The sequence below is a fragment of the Podarcis filfolensis genome (assembly GCF_964270895.1).
Source record: "Podarcis filfolensis genome assembly, chromosome: 6".
Lineage (NCBI taxonomy): Eukaryota > Metazoa > Chordata > Lepidosauria > Squamata > Lacertidae > Podarcis > Podarcis filfolensis.
In genome coordinates this window covers 41,629,788-41,650,441 of record NC_139609.1, presented here as the reverse complement: position 1 = coordinate 41,650,441, position 20,654 = coordinate 41,629,788, and the positions used below count along the sequence as shown (strand labels likewise).

At 39.9% G+C, this 20,654-nt stretch overlaps 1 protein-coding gene across 8 annotated transcripts in view; it reads right to left on the bottom strand.

Moving 5' to 3' along the window:
- Positions 1-20,654, bottom strand: part of DAB1 (DAB adaptor protein 1) — a 639,464-nt gene that overhangs the window by 126,259 nt on the left and 492,551 nt on the right. For all 8 annotated transcript variants that reach the window (XM_083619364.1, XM_083619365.1, XM_083619366.1 and 5 more), the window contains one exon: positions 10,390-10,592. In XM_083619364.1, the coding sequence (XP_083475490.1) occupies positions 10,390-10,456 (67 nt within the window). In that variant the 5' untranslated portion in view covers positions 10,457-10,592. The remainder of the gene's footprint in view (positions 1-10,389; positions 10,593-20,654) is intronic.

Genomic DNA, 20,654 nt, shown 5'->3' with positions numbered 1-20,654 from the left:
AACACCACACCACCAATGTAGGGTAGTATCAGGAGAGCAGAGGACAACCCTGACAAAAATTCTCCCTGGCAAGTACTCTCCATGACCCACCTACATACTCCTGTTATCTCCCAAACATCTACTTACACCCTGTGTCAATATCTATAGAATGCAGTGAACTGCCTTCAAGCTCTGTTCAAAGCAAACAGCCCATACAATTCCAAGTCCAATACATGATCCTGGATTTAGAAATCATTGCCTTCAAACCCTTAGGCTTTCAGCTCATGCTAGTTTCACAAATTGAGCAAGAGTGTAGCACCCAGAGCCAGTAGCTGTTAGAGTTGTTGCAACAGAATTATTTATCTAGTCCTTCTGCAGAGTAGAAATTAATGCTTTCTACCACAAGAATGGGTTTCAAAACTTTACTGCGAAGTGTCTTAAACTAGTTACATAATAAACACTGGCAAAAATACAAAGTAAAACATTGCTCTTTAACAAACTAGCAATGTGGTCTCATCTCCTTTTTAGTTCAGTAACTTTCCTCTCTCTGGTCCCAAATAGAGATCCAGAGCAACTTGACTGTTCATCATCATGGAACTTAGCTTCGACCGCTGCTGCCACTGTTTGGCTGGCTAAAAACCAGTGAGTTATCAGGTTTCACCTTCCTGAGGTGAGAGATCTGCTGCTCATGTTTCCTGGGTGCATTATCAATTAGCCTAAAGACTGAAATGGAAATATCCATTTTTTCTGCCATCTCTTTCTGCCTAATGCAAACTTCTCTACTTTGCAAATGCAAACCTTTACATACGTTTTTAAACTTCACTGCATACAAACATTACATTTTATGTATATTAAACTCATTTCTGTAACAGTAGGTATTTGACAGACATACCACTCCTACAAAAGGCAGGAATGGGAAAATAAATGGCTTTCTCCATTGTGACTCAGTTGAGAAATGTTTTTGTAGCTTGTTCTACTACTCAAAACATCTCCAATTAATGCTGTCAGTAACTGTTTCACACAAGAGATTTATTTAGAAAAGCATTTGAACTCAATTAAGTTTTGCTGCACATGGATCTATGAATGAATTTTTTAAAAAACCATGTTGTTACTGTGGGAAATGCATTAAATATGCCTACTCCACATAAAAAAACCAGTTCTTTACAGTGATCTCCACCAATTTAACACTAGCAAAAATTATTATTTTGCTACATGTCAGGAAGTGTCAGTCTTGAAACAGAAATGCTACAACTAAAAATTATTATTAAATGAAACGGACTGCATGAAATCTAGATTATATTTTCCCAGAAGGGCCCAACTGTTATATGGGTATAATCTCTTGAGCACCCTTCCCAACCTGTCACTCTTCAGATATTTTGGACTACCATATTTGACTATGAGTTATGCTGGCTAGGGCTGATGGGAATTGTAGTCCAAAACATCTGGAGGGCCCCAGATTGGGAAAAGCTACACTGGTGTTTAATCATCTTGAGCCCTTCTTCAGATCCCTCTCTCTGAGGAAGGATCAAAGAGTGATGACAAGGAAGAGCGCCTTTTGAGTTGTGGCTCCCAAACTGTGCAATGTTCTCCCTACCAAGGTAAACCTGACACCAAACCTGACACCTTCAGTAACATTTTTTTCAGTGCTGCATAAAGACTTACCTTTTTCCCCAGGCTTCTGATGGACTGAGTGGATGTTGTTTCATTGTTAAGTGTGTTGCCAAAACTTCCAATGGCTGTTGGATAAGTGGGGTGGAGGTGGGAGTGGGCATGTTTTCAATGAACTGTAGGTGTTTCATATGGATTTATTAATGTTTCACATAATTTAGTAATGACATTATCTATTTGTGTTTATGTTTCTTAATGTGTTGCAAGTCACTTGGAGACCTTTGGGCAGCAAGTGGCTAACAAGTCTAACAAATCATCACCATCGATCTTGCTAACTAGCACAATAGATGGTTCTCTCTTCCGTTAGGAAACCATTCATCACTCCTAAAATTGCCCAGGCCAGATAGGTAGGCAAACCCAACCCAAATCTTCCTCCTCTTCACTGAACGTCTTAGCATGCATCTGCTGAATGGAAGTGAAAACAAATGAGTGTGCAAATCAACATGCCTGCTGCAATATGTGCCACAATGTGGTTCACTGGAGCTTGAGTCCACAAGCAGGCACCTCTCCAAGAGGTCAAAAACAAGTATTCTTCAGACCTGGAGTGCATGACAAATGTAAGATGAAAAGTAGACCACCAACCAGAAAAGAGGAGAGATGACTAACCTACGGTATAATATCAGAACACATCTTTTCCCAGTATAGTCAAAGTCTCAAAAGAACTTGGGAAATCATTTTAAATTTCAAGAGGCTGAAGTAAATCTTTAATATTTGATTCAGATTCCATAAATATTTACACAAATGGGCATTCTCTATGTATTACAAGCACACCAGAGGTTACACATTTTTAGAAAGTATGGCTAATAAAACCTTACAATTCCCTGTCCCAAGGCTACTAACAGCCAGCTCCTTATCCACTCTCTCAGTAGACTCATCGCTGTGAATAGACAGGCAGCCAACTCATGAGTAGATTCATTAATAATTTGTCACCCCCTTGTGGTAGGATGCCTAATTTGTGGGAAAATGACCAAGAGTGTATGAGAGAGAAATTAATTAAGTCCCTGAGAACACTCCTTCAATCCCTCTCTCCGCTTCTGCTAATAATTTTAGGAAAGGGTGGTGTAGGAACAGACTTACGCCAGGTTTTAGGATTACAGGCCATTTGCTATTAGGAACATAAGAAGCTGCCTTCTACTAGACAGGCCAGTGGTCCATCTACCTCAGTACTGTCTACACTGTGTGGCAGGAGCTCTCCAGACAAGAGACACTCCCAAGCCCTACCTGGGAGCTTATGCATGCAAAGCAGATGCTCCATCCCTGAGCTACAGCCCTTCTACATTTTAATTAGTGGTGTCAAATATCTCCAGGATGCCAGTTAGAGTTCCAGAGAAACCTATCAAGGTGTTTGCAACACAGGATTCACTTATAAAACAGCTAATGGCTAGGATAAAGGTAGCATTAAATTGAAGCCTCATTATTGAGTTTTCATAGCCAGCTCAAGAAACACATGCTCACCCTGGCCTTTGGGTGATAGTGATGATTTGGTTGAGCCTTCTATATTGGTATCTGCTGGGCTGATATGAAGAAGTTTTAAACTCATTTTATTTATGTTTTATGGGAGGTATTTTTAATGGGGTGGTGGGTTATTGTCTTGTGAACAACCCTGTGTTTCTAATCAGATGAAAGCAGGGATCCAAAAACGAATCAAATAAAATCAAATCTCTTGGAAGAGACACTGGTTTTGCTCAAAAAAATTATTCCCATCCCAGACAAAATATCTTTTGAATGTTTTTATTGGTTTGAGCATACACTGTGCCAATTCTACAGGCACAGCTCTGGTTGGTTCTGCCAAGCACTGCAGAGCCTGGGAGTAAATTACACTGTGGGATTCAAAATAAACCTGAAAGATGCCTTTGAATATTCCCTGTGTGCAGTTACAGATGAGTAGCAGCAGAAAGTTAAACTTCAGAAGGGAGAAAATAGGGCAACAGAGTATAGCACAAGAAATTGGGCCCATGTTTCTTTAAAAGCTTTATATACACACATTAATAATTCACATAGTACCTCACATGTGCCACTTATTTACAGCCATAAATTTCATTAGGACATTGTAGTGGCTCCATAGGGCAAAGCAGTGAGCACTGCACTGTCTGAACAATGAAAACTCCGCCAGGTGAAAGCCCTCGATAAAGATTTAACCACATACACTCCTCTGAGAGTCGACTTTGCTCACATTTTTTAAATGCTCCTTTGCTCTTACACATCCCTGATCCTTTTTATCTTGGATCACTTTAGGCCAAGTCTTTGTTACAGTCCCTGAATGTTATTACACAGCCGAGTGAGAACAGAAAAATCAGAAATACATTGCACTCCACTTTTCCTTCATGGCATCACGGTGTTATATTGCATATACAATGCATATAAAACACTTTTTCTTTCCCAATCTAGCTGAGTCCATGGAAGAGCGGAAAAACTGAAGGTGTAAGTAGCCACATTTTTTCCTGGTTGAGCTGGTCATGGGTTCAGAAGAGTGCAAGTGCACCTGCCAATGTGGCAGAAGGAAAAAGTCCAGTGAAAGGAGGGAAGGCAAGGCAAGAATTCTGGGAGGAAACTCCCCTCAATCTTACGAACCAGCACCAGGGCTTAAGCAGTTTAAAAACATCAACACAGCAAACAAGGAAGGAAAAGGGCTCTTGTTTCCAGAGTCACCGAGTCATTTCCCCAAACTCTTTCTGTTAAGTACTCAAGGCCAAACAAGACATGGTGCTAGTTACACTAACATAAATTGTGTGTAATCGGACAAGTCCAAATTAATGAACAAATAAATCAATGCAAGAAGTATTCAATATTGTTCAACAAATCACTGGGTATCAAATTACTTTAAAAAACCCCTGAAGGTATCTTTTATCCAGTATCTAACAAGAGAAATGGGGAAAAGCCAATTTACAACTACTGTGGAGCCTTTTAATTAAAACCAGACTTTGTATTGGGCAGCACTGGAAATCACCAGAACCCCCCATTATAACAGAATGGTTAAGAGAGTTGTCTTACTATCTAAACTTTTAGGGTTAGCCAGAATACACAACTGACACATGACGACAGATTTATCAAAATATATTTATTTGCCAATTATTAGAATAAGGCACAATACAAGACATAGCCATCTATTTTTTCCTCTGTTTTAATGAACTTTAAAAAAATCAAACCATTGTTATGATTAATATACTGAAATATTTATGGGTAACAAATTAACTCAAACCACCTCCATGCTTGCCTTGTTTGTATTTCTACTCTTTTTCTGTGGTGATATATAATAAGTTGAAACATTCTTATCTTATTTCAAACAGCCTTTTAAAGTAAACCGCAGGCAGAGGGTTGATCCTGACCAGCACTGGATTTTGTGTGGATATTGTTTTCCAGGGCACCAGATATAGGGGGAAGGCATCATATTTTCCTCACAGTAGGAATTTGAAACACGAAGGTTGCTATTTCACACTGTCTACTTCTTTTAAAACACACTGAAATGGGATGTGCTACAATCAGTGGCGTAGCGTGGGGGGTGCAGGGGGGGCGGGCCGCACCGGGCGCAACATCTGGGGTTAGGGCAAATCCATGGGTTAGGGGGCGCAAATCCACGGGTTAGGGGGCGCAAATCCACGGGTTAGGGGGCGCAAATTACTTGCCTTGCCCCGGGTGCTGACAACCCACGCTACACCACTGGCTACAATTCCAATCAATAAATGAGTTAAAGTTCCCAATTATGAGGAACATACATAAACTGTTACTCTCCTGCTCGCGATTAATTTGGCCACGGTTATTTTGAGCTGAATAGGCTCCCTGTACCATCTATGCAATTTGCTGGAAGAGCCGAAACCTCTTTATCTCTAAATCAAAGGCCTTATTTATTGGGAATAAAAAATTCCATTGAGTAACAAACTAGGTGATCTCCAATACAACTTCAGGTGCCTTGCTTGCTAGATCCCATTGATGGCAGTTAATGAACCTGAAAAATAGATATTTTTTCAAAATGTCAATTGTGTCACACTGAACTAGGCTAGGGTTCATTTGTTGATGTATACATGATGTGACATAATCCAATGAAAAATAAATGGGGGAGGGGAAGAATCAACTTTTCGCTTTTACTGAACAGCATGCTTTGGAATTTTATATATAGCCTGGTTTTTTTTAAAAAAAAACACACACACCTCCTTCTGTAGCCTGTACTATCTGAATGAACACGATTCAAGACACTGATACTAGCACTTTCAGTGAGGAACATGATTAATTTGGATGCATCCTACTCCCATATATAGTGGGTGGTGTGCATTTTACAATTCTATTTTCATGATGGGAAGTGATTGATAGCAGGAGCCAAAGTTTTCCATGAATGGGTGCATAGGAAACTCTGAGAGAAAACTGCAGGCTAGAAAAGCATTAACGCTGAGATCTGTTTGTTCTAATAAGAATTGCACAGTATTAAGTTTTTCTGTTTATGGCACACTTCAATTTCCTGTGACATTATTTTATGAAGTTTACTGGAGTAAATATTACAAGACGTGAAAGGAACATTTTACTGCCAATAGAAATAAAGTCTGAAACAGCTTCTCTCTATATGCTTCATTTTATTCTTATTTGCAATTATACACAAATAATACTCAAAAAGAGCAATTGTACACTACTTAGCACATGTGACTGTTTCATGCTGTTTCATTCATGTTTGCATACCAAAGAAAACCCCTAAAGGATGACTACATATAATTTATTTTGCAAAAAAAAAAAAAAACAAAAAAAAACAACCACAAACCAGGTGCAAATATAAAATATAGTATGGTATGCTGTCTGATTTAGTTGTCAATCACATTGCAGAACTGGTGCTTGATCCCAGCATCTCTATGGCCACATTCCAATAAGGGCTCAGGTTGATAATGTGTGTCCAAAAACAGAAAGCATAACAATAAACGGTAAATATAATTGATATTATTTGGATGGAATAATTTCAAAAGCCTCATTTGTAAATATAATAAGGCAAAGAGTCTCTATGATTTATATCTGTTGCCCCATGCATTCACTGAATATTGATCCTGATAATATTGATACTGGCACCTGATAATCAAAGTGCATTTATTTCTTTTCAGTTATGCGGTCAGAAGAAGCTGGACTGCAGGATGTGTTTATCTGCATGTTCTCCCACATTTTCTGGCTCTCTATTTCTTGTGTATTCAGAATTATGGACAGTGACAATTCCCACCCCCCACCCCGAAAAAAAATATCCTGTTAAATTAAGTGGCCTGTAGGCCACAGGCAGGCAAGAGCTTTCTGTTACTATATTTGAATGGAAACTTTCTGTGTACAATTCTTCCTTGTGCATGAATAGCATTGCACTAATTACTGAGCAGAATCTGGAGCATCTTGCATACACAGAGTTCCATGTGCAAACTGTAGCTCCTGAATTGCAAGCCAAGGTCCTAATGTACTATGTGCACATAATACATCGAAAACATGTTTCACAAAAACTTTACTAAACCACGTGTATGCCTCATACAAAATTAATGATATTCTTTACCTGTAATAATATGTTGTCAACCACTGCCTCACATTGAAAGGAACACTTTATTAAGTTGAAGCATCACAGAATTTTTTTTGGGGGGGATTTTCTCTAATTTCCAGTTACCCAAACAAAACAGAAGAATTGCTATGAAAGCTTGTTTTCCTACAAAGCTGGCAGTCCTGCATCTTTAATTTGAAGCCACATGGCTGGGCTGGCCATGAGTCCTACATGTAGAAGTGAATATCCAGGGTGGTAGCCAATGCTGTGCTAAGGTAAAGTCATTTAATGCTTGTTCTGCTGGCAAAATGTTTTGCACTAGCAGAATGCTGTTGCACAAGAGAATACACAAACAAATTGCCAATATCTTTGTTGCAGAACAGATTGTGCAATCACAGCCCTTTTTACATGGGGAGACTGTTTACATGATTAAAGCATGAAGGAGGCTTTAGAGACACACTCATTCATGTGAAATGCATACTAAAAATATTTGTCCTTTGCCTTGTACTATTATTTTTCCACAGTTTGAATGTTTAAATTTCAAGAAGGCCTGTAAACATATTAAAGGTGAAGCTAAAGGTAGAGTTTGAAAGAAGAGTACAGCAGAATGAGGAGCAATAGATGGAAATGTTATATATGAATTAATAGCAACATGTCAACAAGCATTCCTTAAGTGCACATAAGTAAACAAGAGAGTCTTTAATGTAATCTGAAACATATTGATTCATTCATTCAAGTAGTCTCATGAGTCTGAAATAACCACTCATATGAGTTTGCCATGATTTAAAACAATTGTTCCATGAATTTTAATTACAAACTATAACTATCATTCTATAACCATTCTGGCTTAGATCCTATGCTGCTGCTCTGCTCACTTTAAGGCAAGAGGAGATTTCCACCAACTTCACCCTCCATTTGCAGCTCCCTACATGATATCTCATGGGACGCAGGTGAGGCTGTGGTCTAAACCATAGAGTCTAGGGCTTGCTGATCAGAAGGTCAGCAGTTCGAATCCCTGCGATGGGGTGAGTTCCCTTTGCTCGGTCCCTGCTCCTGCCCACCTAGCAGTTTGAAAGCACGTCAAGTGCAAATAGATAAATAGGTACCGATCCAGTAGGAAGGTAAACGGTGTTTCTGTGCGCTTCTCTGGTTCGCCAGAAGCAGCTTAGTCATGCTGGCCACATGACCCGGAACCTGTCTGTGGACAAACGCCGGCTCCCTCGGCCAGTAAAGCAAGATGAGCGCCACAACCCCAGAGTAGTCCATGACTGGACTTAACGGTCAAGGGTCCCTTTACATGATATCTCATTCCATTCCCAAAGGTCTCCGACCACACACAGGCAGATTGAGGGCATAAAAGCTCCATTCTGCTCCATGAACATGAACTTTATTCTATTCATAAAAGGGGAGTTGGGATCCAAGTTTCTGTTTATATAATTTAATTTCAGAATTTTGAACCTTTCAGAATTCATTCTCTTATGCTAACCTAAAGATGTGGACCAAATTGCTGCTGCTTGTTTCTCAGGAACATCCCAACTGGCTTATTGCCACTGCCAAACACCCATTGCGTTTTGAGAAGTCCACTTGACAATAAAAGTTGCTATGTTGTTTTGATAAGGATTTTGTGATCAAAAGCATCTCTGGTTCTAAGTCCAGTATGCCTCTCTCTACCACCATTAGAGTCACGACTTTATTGTGGTAATTCCATCCACCAGCTCACTATCAAAACAGCACTCTGCAAGAGTGGGAGCAAGCAAGCATACATTTTCAGTAGAATAGCAGTAGCTCAGAACCTGAGGCAATGTGGTACCAGAAAGGACAGGCAAACCATAGAAGGGATTGAAACACAGCCATCTCCATTGCTACAGCCAAACACCTTGGACTTGTCACAACTTCCAGCATTCTGAGCTAGGGGAACTCTAACCTAAGTCCACAAACCACCAAGAGAAAAGAAAGCATCTCAACAAGCCAGAAAAAAAATCTCTGCTAGAGTCTGTACTGATGCTATGAAGACAAAAAGACAGAATCCCAGATCTAGAAGTCAAAACAATGAGGGGACAACAGCAACAGTCCAGCTATTACATCAATTGGACCCAGTAGGTCGACCTGCGATTCTCCCTCCACTACATTTCCTGCATTTTTCATAGATGGGGAGCTTAATGCTACCATCCCAGATACGGGTTTGCCAGCCTCCTGCACTGAATTCATAGACTGAAACTTGGGAGATGGGTGAGTGCTGAAGCCTTGACAGCTAAAATAGGTGGAGGAGGAGCCAAATGAAAGAAGGTAACAATGAAGACCTAGTACAACCCACAGGAGGCTTGGCCATAAATTCTGAGCTCCCATTTTGGGGAAACTTTAGTCAGAACACCAACACATGTACATATGAAGTATTACTTCTAAAATGACACATCTTTCCTTGTCTTCCCCTTATGCAAGAGGCATTTCTCCCATTTTATCCAGAGATTCAGTGTCTATAGATGGGAAAGCTTTTGTTGTCAGCTTCTCTGAGTGACCTTGCAGGCGCAGACATGACACACTGTTCTAAGGAAGATTATTATACGTTTTATACTTTGAAGATCCAAGGTTAACACTGAAAACATAATATCTGACAAACAGAGAAGATTTTAGTTAACTGTCATTAACCTAGTTCTTTCAACAATAGTTGTGCTTTGTATAATAAAGGCACATGCGTAAAAATACAAATTAAAGGACAAAGTATTTTCCCTGAATGCTTGCATCAGCTGTGAATAGTGTGTCCTTTCACCATTTTGTAGAGGAGGGAGATTGGAGCAAAAGTGTTTGTCATTCAGTATAAGGTTATTACTTACATGGCATCCATATATACCCAAATCTGTTTACCTACGTGGCAGTCCAATAGGAATTTCATATCAATAGCACTTAGCAGAATCAGATTGGCTACATGACACTGCAACTTCATCATGTTCATTATGTGATTCCTGGTTGGCAGGGATCAGTCAGGAAAGAAGAAAGCCAAGGGAAAACGTGAAAAGCTGAATCGGCTAGCAGAGTGGAATTAATTGTTGTGAACTTTTAAAGTGCTTTGAGGAAACATGCATTACATTTCTAAAGCATTCATTTCTTTTTAGACAACTTACACTGGACAACAGAACAAAACAGCAAAGCAACAATACGTGTACCTATCAGGAATATAGCTAATTTTCCAAAACCATGAAGGATCTAATTATAAATAGAACACAATCTTTACCAAACTGCAAAGTATGGGAAGTTCCTACCTTTCTTCTTTGAGTCTTTCTTTGTGCTGGTTTTAACAGCCACTTGAAGTTCTGTCTCAGTTGACATCCTATTATATCCTTAGTCCTCTTCACACAGATCCAGTATCTTGGCCAGGCTCATTTAGAACAACTCTCCAAGAGAATCACTCAGCTCCTCAGATACTAGAATGCAGACAGTTCATTTCATTCACCCTTTTGGAGTGCTGCAAGAAAAAGCAACATAAGGGTGGGTCATCTTCTGTAGAATCAGGTTATCCAAGAAAGATTAAACCTATGACAAACCATCCACGGAGGTGTAGTTATTAACACTCAGCCGAAACTGCTTATCCACTTTTGTGTTAATTTCCAAGGGTGCTGAAAAGTAGCTCCTGTATTCTGTGACCTTCAGCACTCAAGAACTTCTTTGAAGTTTCAGTACCCCTTTGTCCCCATGATTCCTGCTTCTGTTCTGTGCCAGCAGCTATGGTTCACTTCACATTTTGGTTTGAAAAGTGTGAATTAGGTAGGTTTTCATTCTCCCCTATCCCTACCTTGGAATATCAAGTAATGCCTTCACTAGTATCTGTTTTCTTGCCTCTCTGGCAGTCTCCATCGTTCCTGCACTGTCAACCCAAACTTCTCTGGGTAAACTGACTATAGTTTGCTTGACCTCATTTTTATTTCTGTTTCTGATGGCGTCCTCAGTAAGACTCAGTATTGCGTGTGTGTATTCAGTTGTGTGTCCCAAAGTCCTATTCCTATTAGGATTCAATACAACTTGCAACTGAATCCTGACAAGACTCCCCACAGTTCTGCTCCTGACAATGATTTAGGAAACCCAGTTCTTTACAATTTAGGAGATTAAAGCTTCTCAACACTAGAGAATGATTTGACAATTTAAATCACTTATTGAAGCTAAGTCTATAAAACCACTTGCCCTTTTCAAATCCAGGCTCTTTCAACATTTTGAAATGCTTCAATAACACTACATGGCTATGCACAATTTGAATTGATTTAATATTCCTTTAGTGTGTCAGGGTTTATGTATGGTTCTTCTTAATGAGCTCTTCAGATCTGTATGTGAATTATGCAACTTTCAAGGACAGATCTTCAAAGTGTGCTCAATTGATTTAAAAGTATAAAGTTTCTGCCTCCTCTCCCAGAAACCCAAATAAATAAATCAAACTTCCAAAATAACACATAAACAACCCAAAATCAAACCGACCAATTTCTAAAATAGTTGATGCTTCAGATGAGCTGTAAATTACCTTTCTGAATGGAAAAATTGAAATTTAATCTATGAAATGAAGAAAGGCTCTAACTGCTTATGAAAACCTTTACAAGAACAGCATTTCTAATTAGTCAAAACTATTTAGAAGCCATAAAAGAAAGTTTGGTCTGGATAAGATGAAGGCTTAAAACTTGTCTATATGTATGGGGGAAAGGGTTGTGATGGGGAAGAACATTCTAATCTATGTGGATGAAGGAAGCTGAACAAAAGCAATACTAGCACCCAGAAAACATTTGGAAGCAAATTTCTGCCAAAACATGTAAGTGGAATATTTAGGGATCATTCTTGAAATAAGTTCTTACTCCATCACAGCTTTCGCTCCCTGACATGAACAGCAGAAAATGGAATTACTAGGCAAGAAATAACATGCTGAAAAGACGACTGTAGAAAAGCTGCAAAAATGGTATGTCAGCAAATAGATCCCTTTCAAGGAATCAGGCCATAACCATGTTATTTGTCTAAATAAATATTTTGTGCAGGAAGAGAAACTAAGGAAGATCAAATGTGTAAGCAGCACTTGATATTAGTCTTGATACTTGTTAAGGATGTCACTTGAAATGATAAAACTGACATATTGTCAAACTTTTTCATGACTTTGTACAAGGTCCTGAGTTGGGACAAATCAGAAAAACATGTCTGAAGGACAACCTTTCAAAATTTAGATGCAAGGTTACAATAACAAAGTTGGCCAAGAAGTTGCCCTAAATTTGAAGAGTATGCCCATGATTACATATAGGGTGCCTGTAACAATAAGTCCTCAGAATCTGGGCAACAAGTATTGTTGAGAAGGGAAATGAAAGATAAAGCAAACCGCACTTGCAGATCATGCTGTATAATTTTAAGGGTTGTTGGGTTATTTATTTTTAACAGAACAATGGAGAATTCAGCTTCAGAAAAACAAGATGAGAAAACTCCAATAATAAATTTGGGCAAGGGAAATTCTGGGCACATTCTTAGTTTACCAGAACATATTTCTCAAATGAAATTTAGACGGTACACCCCCAGGAATGTATTGTGAGAAAAAGCTGTTCACATCAGAATTGTTTAAGTCCTTTCACTGCCAAGGATTGTAGGCAACATTAGGGAACTTGCCTCAAACACTCAGCCCTCACATCTGTAAAATAGGTATAATACTAACCCATACTAATACTAACTCATACAATTAATATTATGTGTGTGAAAACAATCAGGATTGCAAAAGTGTAATGAAAATTTAGAACACCTACATAAAATAGTTGTACTAGTATATTGCTATAAAACTATAAAATTCAGACTTGTTACTGAAAGTAGCTTTTTTATTACTGGTTTTCTTAAGGGAAAGTGACATTGACAATCATAGTTTATCTTGAGCTTGGGTGGAGAAGGCCTTTTTCCTTTTGATTAAGTCCTGTCTATGCTTTATTAAGCTGTACAACAAGATTGACAAGGGGAAGGATGCTTTCAACAACCCTCCCAGCCTGGATCCAGTGCTTTGTCTTTCAAGTTCTTTCAACAGAAGCGGAAGCTTTTCCCCTTTAATTATCATGGCATATTATTTCTTTTTAAGGAGCTGTCAGCTACACAGCATTCACTTAATGGGTCTCTCATTCAGATAATGACAATGGAACTGTTTCACAGGAGTAGCTGTTTAAACACAATATAAATAACCTCAATTTCTGGGGGCTGGGGTGCGGGGAGAAAGGTTGATTAAAACAAAAATATACTGATCAGGATTACTTTGTAGAACACGTATAGCCCTAGCCTAAAGCAAAAAGAAGTGTTGTCAAAAAAGCAGGGGAGGAAAATGACAACTACTGAAACACCACTGGAGTTCAACATACTTTTAAGGGTTTATATCAAAGACAGCAATACAACTGTGATGCTCTGATATTGTTTGCCATTTAGAAAATATGCTTAAGAGATGTTATGGCAAAACATACTTCCACTGGGTTCTTTCAAATAATAAAATCTTGAAAACAAATATAGACACACTCCAAGAACTTTTGCACTATCTCCATTGAAATATGGTAAATGCTGGCAATGTGAGATCATGTGTCCTCATTTGCATCTATCTGCCATGAAGTTCAGATATATACAGAACCAAAGCTCACAATAACTTGACTCAGAATATGAACTTGTTCATCTTACAGTGCTTGACTGCACTACAAACTGATCAGCAATCCCTCTGCGCGCACACCCACCCCTGCAAAAATTTCCCTCTTCAGCTCAAAATTTAAAACTTCCCATGATGTCTGGAATGGTACAGTGGGAACACCCCAGCCACCAAGAACTATGACCAATATAGTTTTTCATGCTTCCCTTGTCCTTATTAGATACCCTGGAATCTACATTTCCAAACTATCCTTGCAACTGAGACACTGTGATGAGCATAGATACCAGCATCTTAGGTACAAGTAGCACTAGACGTGGGGTAGGGACGTGGGTGGCGCTGTGGTCTAAACCACTGAGCCTCTTGAGCTTGCCAATCAGGTTGTCGGTTCGAATCCCCGCAACAGGGTGAGCTCCCTTTGCTCGGTCCCAGCTCCTGCCAACCTAGCATTTTGAAAGCATGTCAAAGTGCAAGTAGATAAATAGGTACCGCTCCAGTGGAAAGGTAAACGGCGTTTCTGTGCGCTGCTTTGCTTTCGGTGTTCTGTTGCGCCAGAAGCAGCTTAGTCATGCTGGCCACATGACCCAGAAAAACTGTCTGCGGACAAACGCCAGCTCCCTCGGCCTGTAAAGCAAGATGAGCGCAGCAACCGCAGAGTCGTCTGCGACTGGACTTAACTGTCAAGGGTCCTTTACCTTTACCTGCACCATATTTAGCATCCAAAGCACTGTACACCAGCAGTGATCAGCAGGGTGGCATTGCACACCTGGTTTTCTGACCTCAAGCCAGGACAAAATAAACATCCAGGCATTTGAGGAATTTTAGACACGCTTCTTGGCAACCCTGATATCAGTGGATGAGAGCTTAACTGTAACTGTTTTACAATTGCTTTTAAATTGTTTCATTGCGGACATGTTTGATAATGGTGGTGATGTTACTACAAACACCACCTAATTAGTAAAAAACAAAGGAGAAGAGTATGTGGGGTGTGGTCCAGGGACCAGTGTGGGTGCCATGGGTAATGTCACTATCACCAAAGCAATAAAATCTGAATTCTGAAACGGAGAATTGAAGGGGCAAACCTATTCGGAGTGGGTTTGGGGTCCAAAATCAAAATCAAGCCAGGGTAGCTCATCTTTCACGAACCTCAATGAAACATGCATAGAAGAACTTCCTGTGAACTGGTTTACAATTCTTATGGACATGCTCCCACACAAATTTATTTAAAAGCCAATGTCACGCCCTATTATCCTCTAAACAGTGCATATGAAAGCAAGGTCTTGACATCTGTAAAGCGGGGGTCAGAATAAGGTCGTGCAACAATGCTTTTTTTCCTTCCAACTGTAGGTCTTTGCATGGGTCATGATAGAAAAACGCTTACATATTTTCCACATTTCATCTGTTTTGATATCCAAATCAGAATGGCAAGCAGGCTGCTATTCAGAGCCACAGCTTTCATTGTCTCTGCCAATCTAGGTCATTGTTTAATTTCTTTTCCAAAGGGGGGAGGAAGGAGCACGTTTTATCAATGAGATACCATTTCTGCTCTTCTGTTATTCTCACTGTAGTTTAAGAACCACAATCACATAATTAGTTTTAAAATGTTGTTTCTCCTCCATAACATTTCAGCTCTTGTGTTACACCACACTATTATTTATTACAAAAGTGTCCCCATGACTTAGATTTTCCTGCAGATTATATGCAATCTTCTTATTTTAACAAACATGAGAAGATTTCCATTCTCTTTCTGAGTGCACAAAGGAGCAATGCAAACAATTTCTGAATTAATTGGCTTTTAATTCTAAGAGAAGTACAGAGCTTATACCCTGAATGCATCTTATGATGATATAATACCTAGGAATTAATGAAGTAAACATTCAAAAACCCAATTAAATACAGTTAAAGTACTAGCAGCAGTTGTATTACTATTTGCTCTGCACAACTGATTAAAGGCTTCAAGTTTATTTTTCCACCACATTTCTAGAAATATTTTTATTTTATGAATCATTTGGCATTTGCACTAAATAAGCATTTTACAGTTTTCATAGCTTGGGCTACAAGACGCACTTTTGATTTTATTTGAACAAAAGCAGACTAGACAGGAGAAAATAGTTTTGTGGCCTGTAATATTTTGAGCATTAATGAGCTAACACACAGCTATCACTTGGGTTAAGAAGAGTTAGTAAACTAGAAATACATTTATACCTCCTTGCCCAAAATGCATCAATAGTGACCCCCACCTAAACTCTCCTGGCTAGAAAATAACACAACACAAGGAAAATATTGTATGTCCTATATTACACATGTACAATAGGACTTTTCTATCAACTGGTGCCCCAGATAGAACTGGTGCAAATATAGAAAATTCAGTTTATATGTTTTCTCTGGGAACAAGGAGAAAGAAGAAGCACACAAACAATTGAAAAGAAGCCAGTCAAGGAACAAAGTTGTGTTTGGTGAGTCAATTAAACGCTAGAGTTGAAGTACTCAACGCTCAATGACAAGAATCAAAACAGCGTGCTGCTTTTGACCTGGTGCATCAACAATTCTAATTACTGTACTGCAGGAAAATTGGGGGAACGGACCTTACAGTTCCTGCAGAAACAGTCTATTTTGGAGAGTTTCACGTACTGTACACTTAAAAGTGTGGTTAGTTTAAAGGGGGGTAGGCCTGGTTTACACAGCACTTCACCAGCACCACACAAACACGTGAGTTCCTGGGGAATAGTTTACTGTTGCTTTGCCTCTCCCCAGTCTATTTTATTCCTGCACCATACTGAGGTGAGCCAAAATTTGATTTGGATGTTGTTCAAACTCATGCCCATGATGAAAGTCTATCCTCACCCATCCCAAGCTGCACTGAATAACAAGGTGAGAGCTTAATCCAGGTTGAGCCCAGGTTGGAACAGCATGCTAAGCCAAACCCTGGCTCAGATCAGCAACACAATGTCAGTGAAAAGGACATGGAAGGAGCAAAGCAGCCATAAGCTCCTCTCTGGGAGCCCACTGTTTGCACAGTCCCATTAATGCATAGTCCAAATACAATAGTGGGTACAATCTGCTGTTCCCAACCAGGGTCTTTGTATGGCACCGACCTCTCCCCTCCCCACTACCTCCTGATAAGCAGCAGCAATGTGACCCACTGGAGGTCAGGGGAGCAGTGGTGTCCCATCATGTCATCCACTACACATGTACAGTGGTACCTCGGGATACATACACTTCAGGTTACATATGCTTCAGGTTACAGACTCCGCTACCTCAGGTTAAGAACTTTGCTTCAGGATGAGAACAGAAATTGTGGTCCGGCGGCGTGGCGGCAGCAGGAGGCCCCATTAGCGAAAGTGGTGCTTCAGGTTAAGAACAGTTTCAGGTTAAGAACGGACCTCCGGAACGAATTAAGTACTTAACCTGAGGTACCACTGTAACTGTAGACATAGATCCTAATAAAGAGATGGCTACATTCAATGAAGTGTTGCAGCACATGACTGCTTACAAACAGATAAAAACTGCAAGTACTGGCCCTAAATAAAAAATAAATACTGACTGTCATTCACAGCACAAAACAAATTTACACAGACACGCTCTATCCACAGTATACAATGCAATGCACGTGCATGCTCAGATGCACACCTCCGTTTGATCTATGTGCATCAGGTGCCTCCTGGCACAGCATTTGACATCCACACAACAGAATGCAGTAGTATGTGATGATTGGAGCCCAACTTCAATGTGTGGACCTCTCTTACTGGACTGGGACAACAGTCAAAATTATGATGGAGCCAGGAAATAGGAGGAGGGAGGCTCTGAAAAGAAGAGCCTGGGTACAAATTCTGGGTCAATCTATTTATTTGTTTATTTGGTTTATATACCACCCTTTATCAAGAGATCCCAGGGCAGTGTACAATATTAAGAACACATTTTACAGAGCATCAGTAATAAAAACGCATTGAAAGCTCAATAGAAAGCTTAACAACAGACACTGCGATAATAAAATAATCATGATAACAGTCCATTGCTTTACCCCCCGCTTTAACAGGCCATAGATTATTGAAGGGCCATAGACCTTAATAAAGAAGAATGGTTTTGCTTGGTGCCTAAAGGCATGACATGATGGTACCTAGCAAGCCTCTTTGGGGAAAGCGTTCCACTGTTGGGAAGTCACCAGAGAAATGGCCCCTTCTCTTGCTGCCACCCATCGAACATCTTGAGGAGAGAGGACATAAAGAAGGGCCTCAGATGACAAGCACAGGGTCCAGTTTGGTTTTTATGGGGAGAGGCGGTCCTTGAGGTACTGAGACGGCTTTATAGGTTAACACCAGCACTTTAACTTAGGCCTGGAAACTAACTGGCAGTCAGTGCAGTCAGGCCAGGATTGGCATTATATGCTCAGACACTCTTGTTCTGGGGAGCAATCTGGCCATTGCACCATCTGAAGTTTCCAGCACATCTTCAGAGGCAGCCCCATGTATAAAGCATGACAGTAATCCAATCAGTAATCTATGTGCTTATAAGTACACAACACTGTCTCATTCACAACACAGTATATTAAGCAGATAAAGTATGATTATGATGCACTTATACATGTCACTGTCCTCATAAAGGTAAAGGGTAAAGGGACCCCTGACCATTAGGTCCAGTCGTGGCCGACTCTGGGGTTGCGGCGCTCATCTCGCTCTATAGGCCGAGGGAGCCGGCGTTTGTCCACAGACAGCTTCCGGGTCATGAGGCCAGCATGACTAAGCCGCTTCTGGCGAACCAGAGCAGTGCACAGAAACACCGTTTACCTTCCCGCCGGAGCGGTACCTATTTATCTACTTGCACTTTGACGTGCTTTCGAACTGCTAGGTTGGCAGGAGCAGGGACAGAACAATGGGAGCTCACCCCATCATGGGGATTCGAACCGCCGACCTTCTGATCAGCAAATCCTAGGCTCTGTGGTTTAACCCACAGCGCCACCCGCATCCCTATACTGTCCTCATAATCACAGTTAAATTAAACTGAGGTCCTAGTCTTCCAAAATATGTCCTTATTCTTCCCCACCTAATTCCTCTAAAATACATTGATATTATTTCTGTGGGAAAAAATCCTTCACAGATGGACCATTTTCAGTTTTCCAATGTCACAGTAACTCTCTTAGCAATCAGCAAGCATAAGAAAAAAAATTCACTTCCCATGGCCTCTTGGGATTCTGTGTACTTCAGGCACATCTGCTATGTATTTCTTTCCTTCTATATAGAAAAAAGTCATCTGACCTAAGCTCTGGGAATATGCATAGTTACTCATTTTTTTAAAAGAAAAACAATTAGATGAAGATGAGAGTACAGTCCACCAAGAGCATCTGACCTATTTATTGTAATTTGTAATATGCGTGATTATCTTAATTCCACACAGATTGTCAGTCATGTAACCTAGATCTGCAGACAGGCTTAACTAGCCATACTATGTGATCAGTGAGAGAAATACCATTAATAATAGCACTTTTCAGTATACATACAAAGTGCTTTCAATTCTTAATTCATTTATCATCACAGCAAGCCTGTGAACAGGTATAGATTTAATCTCTGAATAGGTTAAGTTTGGAGATATCGCACAAGGCCCCTTTCATAACCAAATACATCAAACCCTCAGCTGCATTGCATTGGCCCAATGCAGAAAACAATGAAACATTTGGGAACCTGAAGTAAATCGATTTGCTCTCTAACTCTAAAATACTGCTATGTGCAAATGTAGTCATAGTTTTATACACATGAGGAAATAAGCTACTTGTAATTTATAGCGGGTGCTGGTACAATTGCTCATTTGTTTTCTTCTTCTTTGGCCAATTCTGTATTTTAACATAGTGTGACCACAACTGACACAAGGGTTATGTTTCCAGATGGTTGCACATAAATGCAAAATTGTGCAAAGTCAGAATGACCCCCCAGAACCACTCCCACCATCTGAGATCTTGCAAATTCTTGGACAGTCCCACAAGAGCCTCCAGAGCAAGAATATCCTGCTCCCTTTCTATTCATTTATTGGTGATCCACATAAAGCTGTGATCACATAAGCAAAATCAGCATGTGGGATCCTACTGTATATTCACTTACTATTGTTATATAATTGGAAATGACCAAATTACTTGAATCATTTATCTGTCATGCCTGTTGGATATGAAACATAATATCAAAGGAAGAGAACTTTCCACCATTTTCTTACACTATATTCTTTGACAAACTGCAAAGCAACAGAGCAAGATGCACCAAGTTATATTTTAGCTGAGACATATAATTTATTTATACACACCAGAATTATTCTTCATAGATTTTTGTCATGTGTTTGATGATACAATGAAGTCCAGCTGCTACTGTGATTTAAAATCCCCAAATCCTATCTATCTTTTTGAAAGGAGCTTCTTAAAAAAAACAACACAATTTTTACAGATTTCTACAACAGTAATGTACAAAAGCAAAAACACATCAATAAAAACAAAAATCAAAAAATGGTTATATTATGATGAAAAACAAAAGTACACGAAGTCTTCTCAAACTTTGTAGAGTAGAAAACAACAAATCGTGTCCTTCCTAAAAGAGGGCACGTTTTGCGGTGAGACCTGGAGACTGACCCCCTCTGTTGTGGGTGGGTTTGATTGGTTAGCCACACCCTCCAATTGGTAGGTGCCTTGATGTTGGGCCCCATCTGACCAATGGGGCGCAGTCCAAACAGATCGAGGGACCTATATATACCCATGCATGTGACCCAGAGCTTCCTCTTTTGGCTCATGCATTTGGAACAAGCTAACAGCGTGTCCTCTGTGCGGCCGAGAGACTTACTTTTGATAGATCATCTGGGTGATTTCTTTCTGTTTTTTATTCCCCCTTTTTGGTTATTACTTTTTATTCTTCCTTTTGAGTTGTTCTCTCCCCC